At 32.7% G+C, this 18,105-nt stretch overlaps 2 protein-coding genes and 1 long non-coding RNA gene across 4 annotated transcripts; 1 reads left to right on the top strand and 2 right to left on the bottom strand.

Moving 5' to 3' along the window:
* The first annotated feature begins 726 nt into the window (after positions 1-726).
* On the top strand, positions 727-6,404 carry LOC127904465 (uncharacterized). Its single transcript, XR_008057708.1, has 2 exons — positions 727-1,231; positions 5,483-6,404. It is a non-coding gene; the product is annotated as an uncharacterized LOC127904465 (long non-coding RNA).
* Positions 1,660-9,592, bottom strand: LOC18099455 (LEAF RUST 10 DISEASE-RESISTANCE LOCUS RECEPTOR-LIKE PROTEIN KINASE-like 1.3). 2 transcript variants are annotated; one of them, XM_024592496.2, is made up of 5 exons: positions 8,711-9,592; positions 3,928-3,951; positions 3,523-3,840; positions 2,443-3,419; positions 1,660-2,308 (listed from the first exon to the last, which is right to left on the bottom strand). In XM_024592496.2, the coding sequence occupies exons 1-4, from the start codon at positions 9,474-9,476 to the stop codon at positions 2,479-2,481; spliced, it is 2,049 nt and encodes a 682-aa protein (XP_024448264.1). In that variant the 5' UTR covers positions 9,477-9,592; the 3' UTR covers positions 1,660-2,308; positions 2,443-2,478. The 2 variants fall into 2 exon arrangements, with proteins under 2 accessions (XP_024448264.1, XP_024448263.1); XM_024592495.2 differs by lacking the exon at positions 8,711-9,592 and adding an exon at positions 5,209-6,004.
* Positions 9,593-14,725: 5,133 nt separating this feature from the next.
* On the bottom strand, positions 14,726-16,477 carry LOC18099454 (putative glutamine amidotransferase GAT1_2.1). Its single transcript, XM_006383348.3, has 4 exons — positions 16,310-16,477; positions 15,506-16,236; positions 15,210-15,419; positions 14,726-15,076 (listed from the first exon to the last, which is right to left on the bottom strand). Exons 1-4 carry the CDS (start codon positions 16,395-16,397, stop codon positions 14,825-14,827), a joined length of 1,281 nt encoding a protein of 426 aa, XP_006383410.2. The 5' UTR covers positions 16,398-16,477; the 3' UTR covers positions 14,726-14,824.
* Between the last annotated feature and the right edge of the window lie 1,628 nt (positions 16,478-18,105).

The raw sequence follows: 18,105 nt of genomic DNA on the forward strand, positions 1-18,105 counted from the left end.
TGTAAATACGTGTTGTTAATTGGCTTTGCTATTTAAGCAGCCAAGTTTTATTAATGAAGTAATAAATATTTTATGTAAATTGTAGTTTATTCTCATCCTAAGAGAAAACACCACTCACAGTAATTATTGGGCCTAACATAAATTTTCTAATTTTGGACTCTCTTTTCTGCCATTAAAGTATGTTAAAAATGTTGTGTTTTGGAGTTGCTACTATATTTTTCTACGTTGTATTTTGCAACTACTTGTTTGACTTTTCTAGCTGCGTTCATAGGCTATGTTGCTGATGTTGTGTGGTGCAATTGCAAGAGGTTCTTGCAACTACGAGAGGCTATCGTTGCATCTGGTTACTGCCAAAAACGTCGCCGCGTTTGCTACCATCAAAAGGAAAAAGGCTACTATGTTTAAAAACACTAAATCACGCAAGTATTTGACCTCCCAAGTTTTTATTAATGGATTCAATATTTTTTAAAATTTTTAAATATATTTGCTCTCATATTTATTTATAAAAAAATTACAACATCTAATTATCATAATCTAATAATAAAGATTCTAACTAATTAAATAAGTTTTATGTATACAAATCTTTTCTAATCAAGAATACCTACTTAAACTAAGATTTTAACTATTATATGAAGAATTTAAAAGTGAAAAAAATCAAAAAATTAATTAAATTAAAAAAATAAAAAAAATAAATCAGAAAAAAAAACCGAATTAACTGAAAAATCCAAAAAACATTTGATTTGAATTAGTTTTAGTTTTAATAATATGAAATCGATTCAACCAAACTAAATAAAACCGGTTTAATCACCTCTGAAAGAAGAAAACAAAAGTATAAATACGAACTTTTCTTCTAACCCTAGAGACCAAATCAAACCCAACCGGTTCCTCCCCCAATTTTTCTCTGAATCTCAGCGTCTCCACTTCTCTGGTTTCTATCTTCTCGTCTTCTCCAGGAACTCTACAATTCTCAGCTACATTCGACAGCGGATTTAAGTGAGAAACTTGATAAAACTGAGGTGGTTAACTTTTTCGGTCGTCAACACGTAGACCTTCTTCATTCTGCTTTGCTGCTTCCACCAGCAAGATCTGAGTTTATTATTCTCTTCCTTGAAAATTCAAAAAAAGCTCGAGGAAACTAAAAAATCATTAGTAGATCTCGAAGAAAAACACAGACAAGCGAACATGACTACAAAGCAGACGGGATTTTTTATATCTAATCTCCTCAAATCTGGTGAGGCATCTTGTACTCGAGTTTTCCTTTCTATTGTTTGAATGCAATTAGTAAATCTGTATTGTTGGAGAGAAGTGGTGTAAAAGAATTTTTGGATATCCTTGATGAAAGATAGGATTCCATTCTTTGCTCTGGTTTCATTACTCAGTAGTTTATGTCAAATCAACACGTATATGGTCGGTTTTCCTGGTTTTTTACTTTAATTAACCGAACCAAACCAAAATTAACCGGAAGTAGTTTCAGTTTAATTTTTTAAAAAAATTAGCTCGGTTATTTATTTTTTTTATTAAAAACTAAAAGGAAAAAATGATAATTCCTATCTAAATCTAACAACTATGAACCCTTAATGTAAAAAATAAATTTTAAAACATAAAAAAATATTATTTTTATACCTTTAAAAGAAAAATTAAATAACATTTTGAAAAATATTAGAAAACTAATACCCTCGCTGCTTTATGTTTTTTTCAATCATAATAATTGAATGTTAGAAGAGAGACACAAATTTCTTCATCAAATTTTCTATATATACATATAAAAACTCAAAACAGAAGAAAACTATCAATCAACAACCAACGTCTGGCCTATCATGTTGTAGAAAGACGACAGATCGGACAACTTTTCTACAGAAGTGTTTCCCATCTTGTCAAAATTCCCCTCCCCTCGTTCATCTTCAGTTTTCCCATGTAAGAGCCTGCTTTCCTCATTGTTACACCCACCTGCTTCAATCTATTCTCTTGTTGCAGGCTCAAAGCTGTGTCCGACTGTTTAAATAACATGATAATTAACGACATAAGATCAGAAACCTGAAAAAAACCAAAACTTTTAACACACTGAAATGTTATGTATGGAAGTTGGGACAGTAATCAATCTGAAGAAATTCCTCTCCAACTTGTATTTCTGATTCTTTTGATGGATTCATTCCTTTGCCAGTAGTGTATATATCTTTCGAAAGTGAGAAACGTCTAATTAATAACTTTCCTGTTCTTCTCTAGTTTTGCTTGATCTAGCTTTAGAGGATTCGGTACAGATGTACTATTAAGCTTCTTCTGATAGGTATATATCAGCCACCGCGAATTCCTGCATAATAGCTTTATGTTAGTCCATAAACATAGCAACCATAAATTGTTTCATCAAAAAACAGAAACAAAGAAAAAAAAAATTACTGAATCACAAACTCATTTATTGTATAACACTTTGAATTTACTACTCACGGATTTTAAGCTAAAAGGAAAAGGAAATCTCTACAGCTAGTAGGAATGGGGTGTGTTAGTGGAAGAACTGCTTCCCAAGAATTGATCACTCATTGAGTCTGCTGAAAGTTGAAGTGGGGAAGAAGCATGCTTCAATAGCCCAACATCATCCTCACTAATATCCAATACATCTGCCTTTTCTGCTCCATAATTTTCATTCTCAATTCTTTTCAATATCTCCAACACTTCTTCCATAGTTGGCCTCATTTCCCTCTGTTGTTGCAAACACCGGAAAGCTAATTCTGCAACTGATGTTACCATCCTCCTCACTACGAAATCCTTATCAAATCCAAGAAATGGATCAACCAACTCATTCAAAGCATGATTTTGGATTTTGTTGACTGCCATGTTAGACAGATTAATATCGTGCCGACGCCTATTGGTGTCCACTGCTTGTAAAGCTGATATCAGCTCAATCAAGACTACGCCAAAGCTGTAAACATCACTCTTGTCCGTGAGTTGGTAGCATTGATAATACTCCGGATCAACATATCCAGGTGTTCCTTGTGGAGCAGTCGTTAAATGAGTGACATTAGTTGGGAACAATCGGGACAAACCAAAATCAGCCACTTTGACACAGAAGTCATTGTCTAGGAGAATGTTATTGGTTTTTACATCTCGATGTATGACATCTGAAGCATGGAGGTACACCAGCGCACTGGCTGTCTCTATGGCAATGCTTAGCCGAACAGGCAAAGTGAGCAAACCAGAGTTTGACTGTCTTCCATGAAGATGATCAGCAACAGTTCCATTAGGAATGTATTCATAAACGAGTAGAAGCTCCCGGCTGTGCCTCGAGGTACATCCGTGAAGTTTCACCAGATTCCGGTGTTGTAAATGAGCTAGGATCTCAATTTCATTCATAAACTGCTCAGTACGTTTCATGTTGTTCTCATATAGGCGCTTGACGGCAACCTCATGTCCATCCCTGAGTACACCTGATAAAACAAGCAATAGAAATAGAAATTTAGAAAGAGTCAACAAAGCAGTTAATGGATGCAAGTTCCTATACTGCAAAATGAAATCATTTCATCTTCTAACCATAATAAACAATGCCAAACCCTCCATCTCCAAGTTCTCTTGAAGAATCAAAAAAGTTGGTTGCTTCCTCAAGTTCATCATAGCTGAAAACCCGAACTCCAAAGTAGGTACTACCCTTATCAATGTCAGACTTTAAGGAGGTAAGAGAAGGGGTGGTTTGCGAGAGATTAGTAGAGGTGGCAAGGCCTTTGCTTGAAGGAGTTGCTATAGGAAGTTCTTCGGTTTTCTCTAGTGCAGCTTTTCTTCTCTTCCGTTGTATAAAGGCCATGATCCAGCATCCCAAAAAGGCACCAACAACAGCACCTGCTGAGCTAAGCCCTGGAAATGAAAATAAATAAATAAACCAAAATGCTCAGCATGTATTTTTGGTGTTGATTTTATAAAGTGTGTGTAGCAGAATTATACCTATTTTGAGTAGACGGTTTGACCCTGCAAAAAAATCATGAAAGCAAGAAACATCAATGACCACATTGAAACAAGTTTTCAGTAGGCAGTAGGCACTTGGTAAGCATGATCAATTGGACTGAACTTGAAATATGATAGTGGCTATCTCAATTGTTATTTGTTGAACACAAAATAATTCATGTCTTCATTCATATTATACACATACAAGCTACTGTCCTAAAGAAACTGGAACATTAAGGGAAGCAGGTTCTCCGTTGCGAAAATAAATTGCAGAGAGGCATTGCAAAAAACAGAGAAACAGGGGAATCAAACTATGAGTAATTGAATTGTTCAATTTCCCTATCACTAAACACAACTAATAAAGAAATAAGTATCAATGGCTGCAAAAAAAAAAAAAAAACTCCCAAAACTAAACTTAGATTTAATTAACAAATCATGAACAAGATGTGGATCGTATTGTGTATTCAAACTATCACCACATAGAGCTCCAACTTTCTTAGGGTCATAGTCAACACAAAAGAAGCCTAATTTCGAACATTGAACCTCTTAACAAATAACCTCGAATTGTTACAATTGATTATTCATTAACACTAAACAAAAACCAGTGGACTTGTAGGCCTCTGAAAGTAGTTCAAACATCGATTCTTGAAATTATTGAAGCATTTGCTTGGAAATTATCAAAGACCAAAATATGACAGGGTAAAACCTGACCTTACTCAAATATGCAGTAGATGTTACAAATATCTGGAACATAATTTTGTTCCTTGACTACTTTAGAAGAGTAGGATGGCTAGTTGCATTTCACTAAACAAGAAACCTGGACAAATTTCAGTTCACTAAACAAGGAACCTGGACTGGTGGGGATGAAGAGTATTTAGCAATTCTAAATTAACTGAGAGTAATTTCATTAGACAGTCTCTTGCTCCTCCTACTGCTAAGGAAATAATATATCTCGACACATACTAGGTTGGGAATACTTTTAAGGATTGCTCCTTGTGATACCTATATTTTCATGTTATAAAGTCTTTGTCAGTTAATCGAAGTCTTTGTTTCCTTGATATACTGGAATTAAATGGTCAAGGAAGGTGTTCTGTTCAGGATCATGGAGCTTTGAACAATTCCTAATAGCTAGCTAGGTTCCTCCCTCTACTCAAAGGAACGATTCACACCTGTTTCTTTTACCAGAGGTCCTCCTACATCACCTAGCCTGGAGGGCATATCTTAGATTTCAGCTATCTCTATGTATCCAATCATGGTATCAAGAAAGAAAAGAGGACATACTTGTTGATTGACTAGGTGCCTGTGGTGATGATGAGCATTCAAAATCTTGAGGTTGATCCGCACAGTAACAAGTGAATGCTGTAGTGGTCTTGTTGTACCCACACTGACCACCAGAAGATTCACATGTATCGCATAATGAATCATTTGCACTCCACTCCAACTCAAAACCTTGATTAATAGCTTCAAGAAACTGTGATACATTTGAACTGACTAGAATTGGCACAATAGCTGATTGGTGGGCAGGAAATTTAACACTATTGTTGCATGTTGTCAGGTAGCTGATTAAGCCGGGATCAGTAATACTAAGGACAGAGTAGTTGACTGTTATAAAGTTTCCCACCATAACAGTGTCGTTAATGTTGCAAGTAAACTGAGATGATAACGCTGGTGGGCTTGGACTAGGGCAACCATAGTACAGTGTTACCTCAGCATGATCTGAAGTGGAACTCAAGAGATTTGGATTCAAAGAGGTGTTGGAAAGGAGAGTAGGACATAGATTTTCTGTGTAATCTGATCTAGAAACATTGAGAGTCCGCGACTGGTTATTGATGCCAAGGAGTTTGTAAGTCGATTGCATGATTGTGATCTCCGGATCTTGGTTGCTGCAACCGAGCTCAAACCCGGGATAGCCACAGTAATCAGGCCTATCGGATCCCGAGAAAGGATAACCAACATCTTTAATATCTCCGCAATCAAATGACTTCATGCAGTTCAGATATCGCTCATCATCATCAGCAAACACAGGTGCTGAACCACAGACCAAGGCTATGGTTAGGAGTAGGATAAGCCAAGACATGGCCTGAAGGAGTAGCGGTCGTGTTTTTGCAGAGGGATTGACAGGAAACGTTGTTCAAGTATTGAGTTAAGAGGAAGAAACACCTAGGTGGGAGTTATTTACTCGATCAATACAATAGAACTGGTAGTACGTATTTGACCAAAGGGGATTTTGTCAAAGAGAAGCTTCCATTAGAATGGTGAGAGTGGCATCAACGTAAATTCAGGTGGCCAAACAAGTAGGCAGGTCATTTTGTCAGCAAGATAATGTGTATTTTGAATCCTGATAGTCAAATTCTGTGTTCTTGTTAAAATTTTCAAGTTCATGTCTTAAATGTATGGTTTTATACTTATTGTGCTACGGCCAACGTAAACATTGGTGTCTGAATACTAGAAAGATACTTTTGATTAGCAGGTAAAAATATATATTTTCTTGCAACCTAATTTCTGGGTGACTAAAAGGTACATTTGGAATTGCGGTATAAAAAGTTGGTTAAAATTTATTTATTTTTATTTAAAATTAATTTTTAATTTTTTTTAAATATTTCTAAAAAAAACACTTTAAAAAACAATATTTATTATATTTCCAAACATCCTAAAAAAAATTTGTCCTCTCAAGTATTAATGATGTTGAACTTTTGATCGAATAAATAACCTGTTATAAGTTTTTTATTTTTAAACAATAATATAAATTATAATCTAAAATTTTATTTTGTGATTGAAATGATTTTTTAATATATAATATTAGAATAATGATGATGAGTTTAGGAGGTAGCTAGAAAATCGTGTTAACGGAACTCACAAAATACCGAGAACAGGCTTCGTCAAGAATTTAAAGAGCTGACTATTGAGTTTGGCTTAAATTGGAAGGTGATGTGGCCACTTGACACAAGCGATTTCATAGCACTTTTGGTAGACCCTTATACACCAAATCATTTCTTACTTTAATCGTCACTGGGTCACGCGCTAAATAGAAAGAAGACATGTCTATTCCTGTTTTCATGGCAGCTACAAGCCTTTATATTATTTTATTATTTTAATTTCATGATATATCTTTAGATTATTTAGTTTTTAAGATCTTAATTGTTGCTCCAAGTGTGAATTTATTAAATGAAAATCTATAAATAAAAAAAAGTCATAAAAACATCACTACTTTCACATTATAAAAATATAAAATATAAAATATAAAAATTAAATATAATTTATTGTAAATACGAGTTTGTAACTACTGTAACCTTATTTTGATATCCTTTTGGCTGATTAAATTTATATGGCATAATGACGAATCAAGGAAAAAGAATTTTGTAATGTTACGGTGCCCTATGTATGTTTAAATTCCTGGAGTAAACGTGTGAATTATTTAAAATTAATTTCATAGATGCCATTTAAAGTCAAAGCAGACGAAAACAGGAGGTGGGAATTTGAAGTTTCAGCTGATAGATTATTCCAGGAAACAGAACAAAGAAGAAAATGACATCTGCAGAAAGACCAAGTCTCTGATGTGGACTCCATTTCTGCATCACCTTGTGAATTTCCTGGTGCTATCCTACCTTATTTTCCCTCATATTTTAATTATCAAATGTTCCCTGTAATTTCTATTATGTTGATTAGATTTCCTAATTCCAATCGAATAATTAATTATTTCTTCGGGGTTTAGGTTGTTTGTCAGATGAGATCCTAAATCACCATCTCATCTCCCCTGAATATCCATGCAAGCTAAGGTAAAAATATGCCTGAGAGTCTCGGACATTTCTTTTACAAATCCTTCGTTATTGTATGTTTTTGTCTGGCACTTCGCCGGTCCAGCCGTCAAGGCATATGAACAGCTCCACGAGGCAACAATCACATGCATGTTAAAAATAGAAAAATTCATAGTTATAATTTTTGCTCGGCGGTCAATTTTATAATCGCTGACTTAGGCTTAACCTAGACCAAGTTGATAGGAGAATTCAGTTTTTTTAAAGTGATGTTATTTTTTAATTTTTTTTAAAATCCCAAAACAATTTTCTTTCAAGGTTTTTTATTTTTTAAAAAAACTTAAATAGACTTGAGTCAACTCATTTGATTCACGATTTAGATCTTGAAAATATCGAACTCAAGTCTTATAAATTTATTTTAATTCAAAAGAGCATATTTGGGGAAAAAAAAGTTAAACTGGTGACAACTCAACACTTAATTAACAAACACTTAGCGAACAGGTTAAAATATCATGGAAATGAAAACATAGGGATATAATATTGTCTTTTTTTAATGAGATGGACTAACTAATTATTTTTCTAATAAAACGAGGACTGAATAATAATTTAGGCAATTCTTAAAGCAGACAAGTTAAATTCTTAGCTATGATCAATTAGTTGACAAAAATCACATATAATTTTCTCTGTCAGTTCAAAAATTCTGCAGAACATGCCATCAAGATTTCCTACGACTAGTTGTATGATAAGACACCATGGGAATCAATTTAACTATGGTGTGACCGTTTCCTAACCAGAAAGCTGTCCCTTATTCCCGTGGTCTAGTTCTGCAGTTTGAGCATCCCTAATAGTCGACTATTCAAGTGGGTTCTCTAAGAGATCATCATCATCATCATATTGATTTTTACTTCTGTCCAAGTCTAATTAAAATAAAATTAAAATAACAAAACAGGAACGGAACTAAGGTATGTGAAGCATCAACAAGTGACTGGAGTTGATCATGAACTGATTCGAGGAGAAGTTGAGGTACATACCTCGAGCACATGTTTTTGATCCACTTGATTGATTTGGACAGTAACAAGTTGTTTGCTTAGTTACATGGTCAATACCACAAACTCCTTTAGACCTGATGCATTCCCCACACGCCTCCGGCCTATCGACCTTCCATCTTACCTCGAATCCTTTTCTCAACTGTTCTTCCAAAACTTGGACAGTAACAGGTTGTTGGATTCGTGGCCAATTTGTTATAGAAAATGGCACTAAGACACTACGATAGCATTCGCCAGGACCAGTATCTCCTACTTGGATATAAACATCTTGATCATTAACCTTATTTATTTTGCAAGTGAAAGGTATGGTTGGAGGACCATCCTTGCAACCATAAATGAATATCAGATTTGTGTAACCCTCAACAGACTCGAAAACCTTAGGATTGAACATGCTGTTCATAAATTGAGGTGAACACAATCCAACAAAGGAGTCCTCTGTTGCAATCCTGAGAATTCTATCATCCTGATGGATTCCCAAAACACGATATGCAACCTGATTGATATTCATCTTGGTGATATTATTCTCACACCTGAGCTCCAATTCAGGAAGGCCACAGTCAGGTGATCTGTCATTTCCCCAGAACGGAAAACCCGCGGAAATACCCCCACATTCAAACTTTTTACTACAGGCAGTGTACAGGTCATCGTTGCTCGAGGATGAAGGGACATGAATGAAGAGCAACAAAACAAGAACAAAATCTGAAAGAAAAGAAAAGGCCGAGGAATTCATTCTGGCAAGAGGAAGTAGCATAGGAGGAATGGAATTGTGTGGTAGCAAAATGGGATTGGTTGTTTGAGGGACAGTTTCGAGTATAAAGAGATGAGTTCTGGCGTGCTAATTATCAATTCCAGGTAAATAAATACATCAGAAAGGGATAGATGTGAACGCAACACTTGGATTTAAATGCTTGGTGGACTCAAAGTTTGTAATTTATGTTTTTTCTTGGGAAAGGGCTACCACACTAATTTCTTTCTACGAGGCCTCTATTTGCAAAATGAAGTCTTGTATGCTATGATGCATCACTGTCTTGGACTGTCTCTAAAAGAAGAGAAGAGAATCGGTCAAATATATTAAAAGGACACGCAAAAAAATCCTCGCATAGTTTGGGAAATTATATATGTGGTTGATGATAATAACATGAAATCGGGTCTCTCTCGTACCTAATAACAAAAATAATTAAGAGAAAATGATAGGGTTGTCCAATTGCTCAAACCAAGGTTCAACAAAACTTCCCAAAAAATAAAAAGAAAAAAAAGGCAGCTTTGCCAAAACCATATTGGACCTATCACAATAGAAATAGATCATGGACGGCCCCTGTTCTCATTAATTAGATGGAATCATTTATTTTATTTAATTCTCCAACAGGTGATTTTACATTGATGTTCATAATTTATTTTTTTATTATATTTTTTATGAAGTTATTATAGTTACAAATCAACAAATATTCTCATATTTGATTAATATTTAATTTTATAAGTATTTATTTTTATTATCATATAAAAACATTTTAAAAAAAATTGTTAAACTTAATAGAGTTCATAATCTAAATCACAAGTTTCAAGAGTCAAACTATAAAACTTAGATCGATTTAATATATCAATATCTTAATATTAAAAAAATATATCATCTTGATTTTTTCTTAAATCAAAATCAAATTTTTTTCTAGTTATTTGGTTTGTTTTTATAAAACCCATCAAGTAGACTAGATCACATTAAAATAATTTTTATATGGATTAATTTTAAATACGAGTTAGATAAAAATTAAGTAAAGAGATTTGAAGATTAATTTATTAAATCAAGTTTAATAATGGATTAAAAAATTAAGTTAATTTTTTTTATTTGATCCTAGAAACTAGTTAATAACTATATTACAAGCCCTCCTCCAACTATCAAACTTGTATTTATAATTAACAATTACTGAGAAAATTGTAGATTAGTTTGAGAAAACCTTTTGGAGTAAAAAAATCTGTAAAATTGAATTATTTGTTTTAAAGGTGTTGTCATGTCAGTAAAATGCTGTATATTAAAAAAATTGGACAGTGATATCCCACAAGCTACAACTTGCAGGGATGGGACATCAAATTGGAGTGCTATGACAAATAAAACACTTATGGCGTGACATTGGGTTTCAGTGATTGAGACGAGGCCTCGCTTACTTTACTAACAGAAGAAAGAATTTTATTATATTTTTTTTACAAAATATTATTTATTTGAATAGTATTTAATTTTTTTATTTTTATTTTTCTAATTAATTTTTATTTTTAATTTTATTTCTTAATATTGAGTTAATTTGAGAATTAGATTTCATGATTTGTTTCACTTTTCTTTTTATGAGGTTATTCTCATTTCATGACTTGAATCACAGGTTAACTTGTGTTGATTTTAGTTATTTTTTTAATTTTAATTTTGTTCTTTGTTTATTAAGAATTGAGTTTCAAAATGTTTTTAATTTATTTTTTATGAGTTATCACATTCTCATGACCTAAACCATAGATTTGATGAGTTAATTCGATTGACTCAAGTTTTTTTTTTCTTTTTTCTAATTGAATTTTTTTCTTAATTTCACCATTCAACAATTGATTGATTAAAAATTAGACTTTATAATTTGTTTCAGTTTGTTTTTTTATGAATCTATCATTGTCTCGTGACTCAAATTACCGGTTTTGCGAGTTAACTCAGGTTGACTCGAGTAGTTTTTTGTGTTTTTTTAATTGATTTTTTAAAAAATTAATCTTTCAACACTGAATTAATTGAGAATTGAGTTTCGTAATTTATTCTAATTTATTTTTTATTGGGTTATATCGATCTCATGACCCTGATCGTGAGTTTGACAAGTTAATCTGAGTTGAGTTTTATAATTTGTTTTGATTTATTTTTTATAAGATTATTGAGGTCTTATAACCCGACACGAGAATTGATTGGTTGACCCGAATCTATCCTATATACTGTTGTTTCAGTATGTCTATAAAAAAAATCTCATCTTAAATATTTATTTTGAATCAAATTATATTTTTACCAATCATTTAAGTTGTTTTTATACTTGCCAAGACGATCAAATTATGTCAAGTCATTATTTTATAATTTAATTTTTTTCTATTAAAAAATATTAATAATACCTTAATATTTTTTTTATATTAAAAAAATTGATCCTATATACCTCATAAATTGGGTATGGTATGGTTACCTTTGTGGTGGTTTAATTTCAGATTTGGTTAATTTGAGAAAACCTTTTGGACTAAAAAAAACCGGTAAACTTGAATTATTTGTTTTAGAGCTATGATCATGTCATAAAATGTACTATATTATAAAATTGGACTGTGATATCCCACATGCTACAACTTGCAGTGATGGAACAGCAAATTGGACTGCTATAAGAAATAAAAAACGCACTTTGAGTATGGACTGGGATGGGATAGTAAACTAAGAAATAAATGTGGAGAAATTAAATTAAATTAAATAGAAGGTTGAAACCGATTGCGTGACATAGGGTTTCAGTGATTGAATTTGAGACGAAGCCTCACTTGACTTGACTTGGAACTCTGAAAGATGATGTTCAAAAATAGAAAAGAAAGAAGAAACGGAGAAGGAACTTTGAAAGGTAATTCATTTTAATTTTTGCTCATATTATGGTATTGGTTATTTTTTATTTAAAAATATATTAAAATAATATATTTTTTTTTTAAAAAATATTTTTTGATATTAATATATGAAAATGATCTGAAAAAAAATTCAAAGTAAAAAAAATAAAAAAATCTCAATTCTTTTTAAAAATTATTTTGAAACAAATAAACAAATAAGGTTTTTATATCGCAGTGGTGGCTTTGATAGGAAGCTAGTTAAGATCTCTGCTAATGGGAAATTAGATCTTTAACCAGTCTTCTATCTAAGACCCTCAACTTGTTAATATATTCTTAATTAGATTAAGTTAATACAATGATTAGATAATTACTTGAAAATCATATAATTTTTCTTTATCTCATTAAAACCTTGTGAATTTACTAAAATCTCTTACATCATATGAATGAATAAATTATATAAAAAAACATAAATTCTATATATTTTTATATAGTTTCATCCATCAACACAAGTCATGATTTAAAACAAGAATTTTAGAGATTTCCTGTGAAAAGAGAAAAGTTATATGATTGTTTAACAATTCCGTAGACTAAAAAGTAAATGATGGATCATTGAGATTTTATTTATTTATTGAAGATTTAATTGAGATATATAAAAAAAAGATCTCAAAGATTAAATATTTTTTTTTGAGATTCACCTTTATTTTTATGTTTTAACTCCTATAAAATAATCGGTAGGACCCGACCCAAGACTTAATCTGGCCTAGGCTCGGGTCTAACAGATCAATTACCTTAATAAACTCAATTTTTACACTTTGAAACTAATCTTAATCTTTTAGTTGATCTTGTACTAGGATTAAATCATACTCTTAGGTAATTTTTTTATTTTATTTTTCAAAATTAATCTTTAATCTAGTTGAATCTTGACAAGGTTTAACCCACTCAATATCTTAATTGGTTTAATTATAATTATAAACCTTAATTACTTGGATTAAATTTCAACCCGCGTTCTTACTATTTCTCGATGCTTACAGATTGTATACTCCCCGTCAAACACTTCACAAGGATTTCGTAGGGAAAGGAGCGGTGCAATATTTCCATGGTGGGAGCCCAGCGTCAAGATCTGAACTTCAAATCAAATATCAGCTTAAAGCTGAGACTGAGACTTGCCGTTGGTTTATCTATCCACGATGGAGATGAGAAAAACGCGTATCTTCACTCATCTGCCGGGAAAGTCCATCAACATGATGACGCACACGGCATGCAAAACGACTAGTTGACTAGTATGCTTCACAATTGCATTGCCTGTGAAAGTCATTAAATTTAGTAATTTAGCTGTCGTTGTCTAGGTCATGGATTCTTTGTCTCTGTTTTAGCCAGGTCAAAGCTGATTGATATCTTTGGCTATAAATCACACAGGAGGAAGAAGATTGCCCATGGCTCAAGTAACTTGGGTGCTTTCTGACACGAAATCTCAGTTAAAAATAGATAATCGGATGTGGATTTTGGGCTTTTATATAATCCAATCCAGCAATTTTGTGAATGGATGATATTGGATCATAACTATTTTCTGGGATTTACTACTTGTTATTGCTAGGCTCTAGTACAATTCTTGTATTTTATTTTGATGGATGGTTTGTGCTCCAACTATTTCCGGGCCTTTCTTGTAGTGCTGGGCTGCTCATTACTTCCGGTCTCGAGACTTCTTGTGCATTTATTCAACTCAAATTTTCAATTCCATGAATTAAAGTTGAATTTATTTTTTATTAAAATTTAATTTTAAATTTATTTTTTAGTATTTAAATCATTTAAATGTTTTTATGTTAAAAATAAATTTTAAAAAATAAAAAAATATTATTTTAATATATTTCCAAATAAAAAACACTTTGAAAACAACCTTTATCACATTTTCAAATACCTCAAAAATAATAATAAAAAAAAGTTCAGGTGCTAATTCATTTCGGAATTTTGTTTCCAAGTTAATATTATAATAATATTTATTTAGTTAAGTAATTAATGCATGTCTGCTACCTTCATTTTTTTCTTTCTTTTTTGCTTCAGCATGATTATCGCCGAAGATGACATGCATTTATTGATGAATGGGCTGCCTTCTCTTAGGCTGAAAAGTCAGATAAACACTAAACGACTCACTAGTGAAGTGAATTGAAAGGTTTTAGTATAAGAAGATAAAGGGCATGTCGTCGGAGAAATCTGCGTTGGAGAGTCTTCGTACGCCTAGGAGCAGATTTGCGTGTATGAACACTGTCAAGATTTGTGAGCAGCAAATTTCTTTTAATTAATCCCTTCCTCTTCCAGTTCTATTTTCACAGGAAAGCAGTGGCTATGATTTATAAACCAGTCAATTAATTACAGATATTGATGTTACGCTTTTTAATCAGATGTGAAAGAAACAAAAAACTCAAATACGGGAAAAACAGGAACTGCTTACCCAAGTTTCCCGTGACTTGAAATTATTATTTTGTTAACATGATACATCAACGAGAAAGCAAGAAAAACCATCTATCAAGAACCGATGCCATGGACAATGCCATTCAGCTTTCTGTCTAAAACTTCTGAGCAAATCTGTCCCATCATATGGTAGAAAGACAACATGTCAGACAACTGCTCTACAGACATATTTCCCATCACATTTTTTGCCAAATCTTCCCTCTCCTCATTCATCCTCAGTCTTTCAATGTAGGAACCTGCATTCCTCACTGTTGCACCCATCTGCTTCAATCTGTTCTCTTGTTGTAAGCTCAAAGCTGTGTTGGACTGCATGGATAAAATGATCATTAATGACACAAGATCAAAGGCCTGAAAACAAAATCTATGAACCTGAAACAATGTTCAAACATTTTGTGAATAGTGAATATGGACTCTTTATCATTCTATCTAAAGTTTACACCTCTAGGAATTCTGCTCCAGCTTGTAGTTCTGATTCCTTTGATGGATTCATTCTTTGGCCAGTAGTGTATATGTTTCTTGCAAGAAAGAAACTTCTAATTATATTCTTCCTTTTCTTCTCCATTGCTTGATCTAGCTTGAGAGGCCTTGGCACAGATGTAGTACTGCTGTTGAGCTTCTTCTGATAGGCAATCACAGCCTTGACAAATACCTGCACAATACCATGTACATATCAATTATACATTATTTCATCAAATTTTCCCATAAAAGATCGTATGTAAAGGATGGGTTTAAAACCTGATAGGCCCTTGGGCATCCTGGATAATCAAACTTGTCGGTGTCATCCTGCCTCATTCGCTCTGGATGGAATTGAAGTCCCATTATGAACTTACCCTCTTCAGGATTACAAGCATCAGGATCATAAAACCCCTCAATCAATCCATCTGGTGCGAACGCCATAGGCACAAATCTTTGTGCTAATCTATTCACCCCCTGGTGGTGATAACTATTAACCAAAATCTCCATTTTATCTTCTTCCAGAGAATCCCTAAACCAATCATGCAAAGGGGTGTTCTCTACCACCTTAACCACATGTCTATGCCCATCATAATTATCATAATCCATGTGATTCACTCTTTGAGACTCCTGAATCTTCTTTGAAACCTCGTTTTCAATGTCCTGATAAAGGGTACCCCCAGAAGCAACATTTAGAACTTGAGATCCTCTGCAAATTCCCAGATAAGGTATGTTTCTTTCAAGGCAAAGTTTTGCAAGCCTCAACTCAATTGAATCCTTCTCTCTATCAATAGCTGTATCACTTGCATGAATCCTCCTGATTTCTTCTAACTCTTCTAGTGAAAGATTAGATGTCTCAGCTTCATATAATGATGGATCAATATCTTCTCCTTCACAAAGAAGAACACCATGGATAGGCTCAAAACTATCTAACAACAAATGCACCCCACTAACACGGGGCACGATAACTGGTACTGCACCATAGCCAACTATAAGATCAAGATGATATTCACCTGAAAAACAAAATATTAGCATTGCTAATCATCATAAGAACAGATCAAGAATGATCAAACAACGAAAACGTACCAACAAAATCTACAAATTTGTTCTTGCGGAGGCTGCGTCTAGAGACGATGAGAACACGAGGGAGTATAACAGAGAGATCAGGAGACATGATGGTGTAGTGCTTGGAAGGATAAGAAATTTTGTTGAATTTTGCTAGCTATTTATATACAAAACCTTAGGATTTAGTTGTTAATTTAATTGGACTTCCTAGGTTTAGGGGAGCCAGACAGGTCCACATGGACATGGCGCCGCGAAGCATCCCCATTTCCAACAAGGTATTAAGTATTAACCCTTGTGATTTTTTTTGGAAATTACTCGCACCAAGTCATGCTAATAATTCTATTGTTAGTATTGGGTAAGTAGGCAAACACCAGCGTCTAAACTCTGTTAATTTCAACTAATAGCTTCAGGATAACTACTTGATATCTCTATTTGGAGCGACCTTTTCTATACTATCGAAATTAATTAACCTAAGCAAATAATTTTTTTTTTTTTTAAGTTAAGATAATTTAATATAATTTTTTCAATTTCTGGTTGAGATTGTATTATGAAAAGCCACCAAATCGTGGTTCCCATGGTCTCGAAGAAAATATTAGCTTTTTAACATGATAAAAGCTTGTGACATGTTCTTCTTCCTGTACAAGAATATTTCATTTCCTGGTCTATCTGAATAAACTCATGGACACCAGCTCTAATTATCAAAACACAAGACAGTGATACAAGGAAAAAAAAAGAAAAAATAAAAATTATATCAACAACAAACATTTTTGTACCGTGTATGAATTTCATGTGTATTTAGTGCTTGTAGCTGTTCCTATCACTCATATTTATACACGTAATCTTTTGCTTGAGTATATATACTTATTGTCAAATTATAAGATTTTTTAAAAAATTTAAAAAATTTGTTTGATGAAATTTTCACTTATCAATACTTATTATTGTGGATTTGAGCAATGATTTTTTAAAAAAATTTCTATTTGATCATCAAACTTATTTTTTCCATGATTGAGCTTTTTTAAACCCAAATTAACACTCAATTGCATATTTTTTTTTAAAAGATGATTAAATTGAAAGTTAGAGGACTGAAGTTAAAAACATGGGTAAAATAGATGTGCCTTTTAATTTTGTTTGAAAATTAAATTTGAGTCCTTTATTTTTTCAGTTGTTAGGTAACCAGTCCCTCTAATTCTAGAAAAATAATTTTGGTACTAAACTTTTTTTCATTATTTTTTAGTCCTTATTGAGAGAGAGGAGAGAAAGGGAATCGTCTAATTCTGGTGTAGAGTGAGAGGTGTTGTTTTTACGATTCTGGTCACCAAAACGGTAGACTTTTATTCTAAATGGTTTCATATAATAGGTAGAGTTTGAATTTTTTTTTTTTTAACCTTGAAAATGCCTACAAAAATAAATATGAGCTAGGGAAGAAACAAGGTTCCGAGTTGATTTTGGGTTTTGAAGTGGTTTTTTGCACTTTTAGAGGTTAATGATTGATTTAACAAGGTTATTATGGTGTCTTCTAGGTTCATAGGTTTGACGAGTTCGTCCATTAGTTGGATATGTTTTTTTTTTTGTAATTTAATTTTTTTTAAAAAAAATTTCTTTCAATATTAAATTGATTGGGAAATAAATTGCATGGTTTATTTTTGTTTGCTTTCTATAGGGTTATCACTGTTTCAAATAAGTTTTTATTTTTAAGGTTGATGTTCAATTTTGTGACCATATATTTTTATTATATAATTAAAAAAATTATTATACTCAATGGAGTCCATGTTTTTACCGGTTATCAAAATTGTATCTGGACCCATGAAATTAATCAA

The sequence above is a fragment of the Populus trichocarpa genome, chromosome 17, assembly GCF_000002775.5.
Source record: "Populus trichocarpa isolate Nisqually-1 chromosome 17, P.trichocarpa_v4.1, whole genome shotgun sequence".
NCBI lineage: Eukaryota > Viridiplantae > Streptophyta > Magnoliopsida > Malpighiales > Salicaceae > Populus > Populus trichocarpa.

What these genes read in the sequence shown, in the direction of transcription:
- LOC18099455 (XM_024592495.2), bottom strand. Translation starts at nt 6,004, where the DNA reads ATGTCTTGGCTTATCCTACTCCTAACCATAGCCTTGGTCTGTGGTTCA. An exon ending in AAACCGTCTACTCAAAATAG is followed by an intron (nt 3,841 to 3,927) that starts GTATAATTCTGC and finishes TTTCATTTCCAG; the next exon opens with GGCTTAGCTCAGCAGGTGCT. An exon ending in GTTTGGCATTGTTTATTATG is followed by an intron (nt 3,420 to 3,522) that starts GTTAGAAGATGA and finishes TTGTTTTATCAG; the next exon opens with GTGTACTCAGGGATGGACAT.
- LOC18099454 (XM_006383348.3), bottom strand. Translation starts at nt 16,397, where the DNA reads ATGTCTCCTGATCTCTCTGTTATACTCCCTCGTGTTCTCATCGTCTCT. An exon ending in CAAATTTGTAGATTTTGTTG is followed by an intron (nt 16,237 to 16,309) that starts GTACGTTTTCGT and finishes TTTGTTTTTCAG; the next exon opens with GTGAATATCATCTTGATCTT. An exon ending in CTGGAGCAGAATTCCTAGAG is followed by an intron (nt 15,077 to 15,209) that starts GTGTAAACTTTA and finishes TTATCCATGCAG; the next exon opens with TCCAACACAGCTTTGAGCTT.